General features: G+C 39.1%; 1 protein-coding gene across 5 annotated transcripts in view; it reads left to right on the forward strand.

Moving 5' to 3' along the window:
• The window catches only part of CLIP4 (CAP-GLY domain containing linker protein family, member 4), an 86423-nt gene that overhangs the window by 48544 nt on the left and 31547 nt on the right, over positions 1-6332 (forward strand). For all 5 annotated transcript variants that reach the window (XM_010840677.1, XM_010840674.1, XM_010840675.1 and 2 more), the window contains exon 9: positions 748-888. In XM_010840677.1, coding sequence (XP_010838979.1) covers positions 748-888 — 141 coding nt within the window. The remainder of the gene's footprint in view (positions 1-747; positions 889-6332) is intronic.

The raw sequence follows: 6332 nt of genomic DNA on the forward strand, positions 1-6332 counted from the left end.
TTTGTGTTCAAAAGTATTTTATATCCCTACTATGTGTCAGGCACTATAATTAGGTACATTGGGGGAATGAAGAGATGAGTAATCTTGAATTTTGTCTTTAAAGTCTGGAAAGGAGATAAAACATGGACATAAAAAGTTATAATATGGGAAAAAATATGTCCTAAGGAGCTATAGAGAAAGTGACATGGAAGAGTAGTTTTTATACTGTATAGCAGGGGTCCCCAGCCTCCGGGATCTAATGCCTGCTGATGTGAGGTGGAGGTGATGTAATAAAAACAGAAATAAAGTGCACAGTAAATGTAATGCACTTGAATCATCCTGAACCATCCCTCTCACCCCAGTCCATGGGAAAATTGTCTTCCACACAACTGATCCCTAGTTCCAAAGAGGTTGGGGACCACTGCCTATATAGTACCTCATTATTTGCTTGTACTTAGAAGCAATTATAATGTATAAAAATATACTTACTACTTCTACTCATTCCTCTTTTTCCTTAGTTTCACTTAGTGCCTGACTATGTTACGTGCTTCTTGAATTACTGTGTATGTTGTTAGTCCTGACAACTAGATTGTAACCTCTCTGAGGGCAAGTACTGATTCTTACTTTTTTCTCTCTCTCTCACTACAAGGACACCTAGTAGACACTCAAAAAGAACTTAAAGATGTTTTGCTACTGAATGGTTGTACTTGTCCCTTTATTTGAAATGCTTTCAATTGTTTAATATTAAAATTATGCCTTCTCTCTTAGGTATTTTTGCACCTCTTTCAAAGATAAGTAAAGCAAAAGATCGAAGGAAGAACATAGCACACACTCCTTCTACAAAAGCTGGACCTCTCATCAGGTCCCAGAAAATTGATGTAGCTCATGTAACATCAAAAGTAAATACTGGTAGGTCAAACCAGAATGTTAGCTATCTTGTTTTAATTTTAATCCATGGAATACCTTATATTGCTTCAGACTTTTTGTTTAGCTACCTGTGAAACCTGAACTTATTGCCTGCAATGTATTTGGTTTATGATTTTAATTCCTAACAAGAGTATTTCAGATATGTACCTTCCCTTTCCCCCCAGCTATCTCCATACTTTTATCTAACCTCAAAGCTAGACTTTATACCTCTGATAAATATTTATGCAACACAACCAGCTTTATGTTTCTCACCTATTCAAGAATTTTAGTGACTTTTTAAAGATTTTTTTTTGATGTGGACCATTTTTAAAAAGTCTTTATTGAATTTGTTACAATATTGCTACTGTTTTTATGTTTTGGATTTTTTGGCTGGGAGGTATGAGTGATCTTAGCTCCTTGACCAGGGAAGGCAAAGTCCTAACCACTGGACCACCAGGAAGTCCCGACTGAGTTTTTTTTTTTTTAAATCAGAGAAAGTCATGACTTTTGAAACTGGCTGTCAGAAACCTTTTGCTGATGGAGGGTCTTACTGTTTTGCAGTTGAGCTGTGGTTGATCATGTCTCACTGTCTTTTGTATATATTGTTCTGGCTCTTCCCCTCATACTTGTCCCAGGCTGTTTCTCTGCAATGTTTGACTTCTCCTGGAGGTCCGTGTCTTTGTGTACCTCCTTACTCACATCCTGTTTCTCTGTGAGGACCCCCTGATGACCCAGGTCTCTTTGATCTCTTCATTCTTATCCACAATGCCTAGTTGCTATTTGTTAGCTTGGGTTTTGTCCTCTGATTGCCTTATCCATGCAGATCTTTTATTCTGTTGGCAAAATCTTAAACTTTAAATGGACGGTGAGAGTATTTTGTACTTTCATATTCACTGTGGCTTCCCTGGTGGCTCAGATGGTATAGTGTCTGCCTGCAATGTGGGAGACCCAGATTCAATCCCTGGGTTGGGAAGATCCCCTGGAGAAGGAAATGGCACCCCACTCTAGTACTCTTGCCTGGAAAACCCCATGGACAGAGGAGCCTGGTAGTCTACACTTCATGGGTTAGCAAAAAATTGGACACAACTGAGTGACTTCACTTTCACTTTTCATTCACTGTGGCACATAACACAAAATAGGCACTTAATACAATGAAACTAAGCCATGCCATGAGGTGCCACCCAAGATGGGAGGGTCATGGTGGAGAGGTCTGACAGAATGTGGTCCACTGGAGAAGGGAATGACAAACCACTTCAGTATTCTTGCTTTGAGAACCCCATGAACAGTATGAAAAGGCAAAATGGTAGGATACTGAAAGGGGAACTCCCCGGGTCGGTAGGTGCCCAATATGCTACTGGAGATGAGTGGAGAAATAACTCCAGAAAGAATGAAGGGATGGAGCCAAAGCAAAAACAGTACCCAGTTGTGGATGTGACTGGTGATAGATGAGATGGTTGGATGGCATCACTGACTCGATGGACATGAGTTTGAGTGAACTCCAGGAGTTGGTGATGGGCAGGGAGGCCTGGCGTGCTGTGATTCATGGGGTCGCAAAGAGTTAGACACGACTGAGTGACTGAACTGAACTGAATTGAACCCATCAATAGCTGAAGCAGGAGGGCTCTCTACCATGAATAAAGGAGTGTGTCCAGGAATTGGGTTGCCCTTTCTACTCTGTTCCATTGACTTAGTTGAATATCCCTGTGTCAGTACTGCACTTCATGATTACTATAGGTTTTTTTTTTTTTTTAAATCTTGATTTCCATTAGAGGAAAGCCTCCTCTCTATTTTCTTGAATGGTGTCCTACCTGTTTGGCCTTTTTTATTTTTTTATTATTTTTTTAAATTAATTAATTTTTTAACTTTACAATATTGTATTGGTTTTGCCATTCATTGACATGAATCTGCCATGGGTGTACATGTGTTCCCCATCCTGAACCCCCCTCCCATCTCCCTCCCCATCCCATCCTTCTGGGTCATTCCAGTGTACCAGCCCCGAGCACCCTGTATCATGCATTGAACCTGGACTGGCAATGCGTTTCACATGTGATAATTTACATGTTTCAATGCCATTCTCCATATCATCCCACCCTCTCCCTCTCCCACAGAGTCCAAAAGACTGTTCTATACATCTGTGTCTCTTTTCCTGTCTCACATACAGGGTTATTGTCACCATCTTTCTAAATTCCATATATATGCATTAGTATACTGTATTGGTGTTTTTCTTTCTGGCTTACTTCACTCTGTATAATAGGCTCCAGTTTCATCCACCTCATTAGAACTGACTCAAATGTATTCTTTTTAATGGCTGAGTAATATTCCATTGTGTATATGTACCATAGCTTTCTTATCCTTTCGTCTGCTGATGGACATCTAGGTTGCTTCCATGTCCTGGCTATTATAAACAGTGCTGCGATGAACATTGGGGTACACATGTCTCTTTCAATTCTGGTTTCCTTGGTGTGTATGCCCAGCAGTGGGATTGCTGGGTCATATGGCAGTTCTATTTCCAGTTTTTAAAGGAATCTCCACACTGTTCTCCATAGTGGCTGTACTAGTTTGCATTCCCACCAACAGTGTAAGAAGGTTCCCTTTTCTCCACACCCTCTCCAGCATTTATTGCTTGTAGACTTTTGGATAGCAGCCATTCTGACTGGCGTGAAATGATACCTCATTGTGGTTTTGATTTGCATTTCTCTGATAATGAGTGATGTTGAGCATCTTTTCATATGTTTGTTAGCCATCTGTATGTCTTCTTTGGAGAAATGTCTATTTAGTTCTTTGGCCCACTTTTAGATTGGGTCGTTTATTTTTCTGGAATTGAGCTGCAGGAGTTGCTTGTATATTTTTGAGATGAGTTGTTTGTCTGTTGCTTCATTTGCTATTATTTTCTCCCATTCTGAAGGCTGTCTTTTCACCTTGCTTATAGTTTCCTTTGTTGTGTAGAAGCTCTTAATTTTAATTAGGTCTCATTTGTTTATTTTTGCTTTTATTTCCAATATTCTGGGAGGTGGGTCATAGAGGATCCTGCTGTGATTTATGTCGGAGAGTGTTTCGCCTATGTTTTCCTCTAGTTTTATAGTTTCTGGTCTTACGTTTAGATATTTAATCCATTTTGAGTTTATTTTTGTGTATGGTGTTAGAAAGTGATCTAGTTTCATTCTTTTACAAGTGGTTGGCCAGTTTTCCCAGCACCACTTGTTAAAGAGATTGTCTTTTCTCCATTGTATGTTCTTGCCTTCTTTGTCAAAGATAAGGTGTCCATAGGTGTGTGGATTTATCTCTGGGCTTTCTATTTTGTTCCATTGATCTATATTTCTGTCTTTGTGCAAATACCATACTGTCTTGATGACTGTGGCTTTGTAGTAGAGCTTGAAGTCAGGCAGGTTGATTCTTCCAGTTCCATTCTTCTTTCTCAAGATTGCTTTGGCTATTTGAGGTTTTTTGTATTTCCATACAAATTGTGAAATTATTTGTTCTAGTTCTCTGAAAAATACCGTTGGTAGCTTGAGAAGGATTGCATTGAACCTACAGATTGCTTTGGCTAGTATACTCATCTTCACTATATTGATTCTTCTGATCCATGAACATGGTATATTTCTCCATCTATTAGTGTCCTCTTTGATTTCTTTCACCAGTGTTTTATAGTTTTCTATATATAGGTCTTTAGTTTCTTTAGGTAGATGTATGCCTAAGTATTTTATTCTTTTCATTGCAATGGTGAATGGAATTGTTTCCTTAATTTCTCTTTCTGTTTTCTCATTGTTAGTGTATAGGAATGCAAGGGATTTCTGTGTGTTGATTTTATATCCTGCAACTTTACTATATTCATTGATTAGCTCTAGTAATTTTCTGGTGGAGTCTTTAGGGTTTTCTATGTAGAGGATCATGTCATCTGCAAACAGTGAGAGTTTTACTTCTTATTTTCCAGTCTGGATTCCTTTTATTTCTTTTTCTGCTCTGATTGCTGTGGCCAAAACTTCCAAAACTATGTTGAATAGTAGTGGTGAGAGTGGGCATCCTTGTCTTGTTTCTGACTTTAGGGGAAATGCTTTCAGTGTTTCACCATTGAGGATAATGTTTGCTGTAGGTTTGTCATATATAGCTTTTATTATGTTGAGGTATGTTCCTTCTATTCCTGCTTTCTGGAGGGTTTTTATCATAAATGGATGTTGGATTTTGTCAAAGGCTTTCTCTGCATCTATTGAGATAATCATATGGTTTTTATTTTTCAATTTGTTAATGTGTATTACATTGATTGATTTGAGGATATTGAAGAATCCTTGCATCCCTGGGATAAAGCCCACTTGGTCATGATGTATGATCTTTTTAATATGTTGTTCGATTCTGTTTGCTATAATTTTGTTAAGGATTTTTGCATCTATGTTCATCAGTGATATTGGCCTGTAGTTATTTTTTTTTTTCGTGGTATCTTTGTCAGGTTTTGGTCTTAGGGTGACGGTGGCCTCATAGAATGACTTTGAAAGTTTACCTTCCTCTGAAATTTTCTGGAAGAGTTTGAGTAGGATAGGTGTTAGCTCTTCTCTAAATTTTTGGTAGAATTCAGCTGTGAAGCTGTCTGGTCCTGGGCTTTTGCTTGTTGGAAGATTTCTGATTACTGGCCTTTTTATAAATCGAACTTCCATGTAAACTTTAGAATAAGCTATTCAGTTCAGTTCAGTTGCTCAGTTGTGTCTGACTCTTTGTGACCCCATAGATTGCAGCATACCAGGCCTCCCTGTCCATTACCAACTCCCGGAGTTTACTCAAACTCATGTCCATTGAGTTGGTGTTGCCATCCAGCCATCTCATCCTCTGTCGTCCCCTTCTCCACCCACCTTCAATCTTTCCCAGCAACAGGATCTTTTCAGATGAGTCAGTTCTTTGCATCAGGTGGCCAAAGTGTTGGAGTTTCAGCTTCAACATTAGTCCTTCCAATGAACACTCAGGACTGATCTCCTTTAGGATGGACTGGTTGGATCTCCTTGCAGTCCAAGGGACTCTCAAAAGTCTTCTCTGACACCACAGTTCAAAAGCATCAATTCTTTGGCACTCAGCTTTCTTTATAGTCCAACTCTCACATCCATACATGACTACTGAAAAAACCATAGCCTTGACTAGACGGACCTTTGTTGGAAAAGTAATGTCTCTATTTTTTAATATGCTGTCTAGGTTGATCATAACTTTCCTTCCAAGAAGTAAGCGTCTTTTAATTTCATGGCTGTAGTCACCATCTGCAGTGATTTTGGAGCCCCAAAAATAAAGTTAGCCACTGTTTCCCCTGTTTCTCCATCTATTTGCCATGAAGTGATGGGACCGGATGCCATGATCTTTGTTTTCTGAATGTTGAGCTTTAAGCCAACTTTTTCACTCTCCTCTTTCACTTTCATCAAGAGGCTCTTTAGTTCTTCACTTTCTGCTGTAAGGGTGGTGTCATCTGCATATCT

This window comes from Bison bison, unplaced genomic scaffold, assembly GCF_000754665.1.
Source record: "Bison bison bison isolate TAMUID 2011002044 unplaced genomic scaffold, Bison_UMD1.0 scf7180017864145, whole genome shotgun sequence".
In the NCBI taxonomy this organism is placed as follows: domain Eukaryota; kingdom Metazoa; phylum Chordata; class Mammalia; order Artiodactyla; family Bovidae; genus Bison; species Bison bison.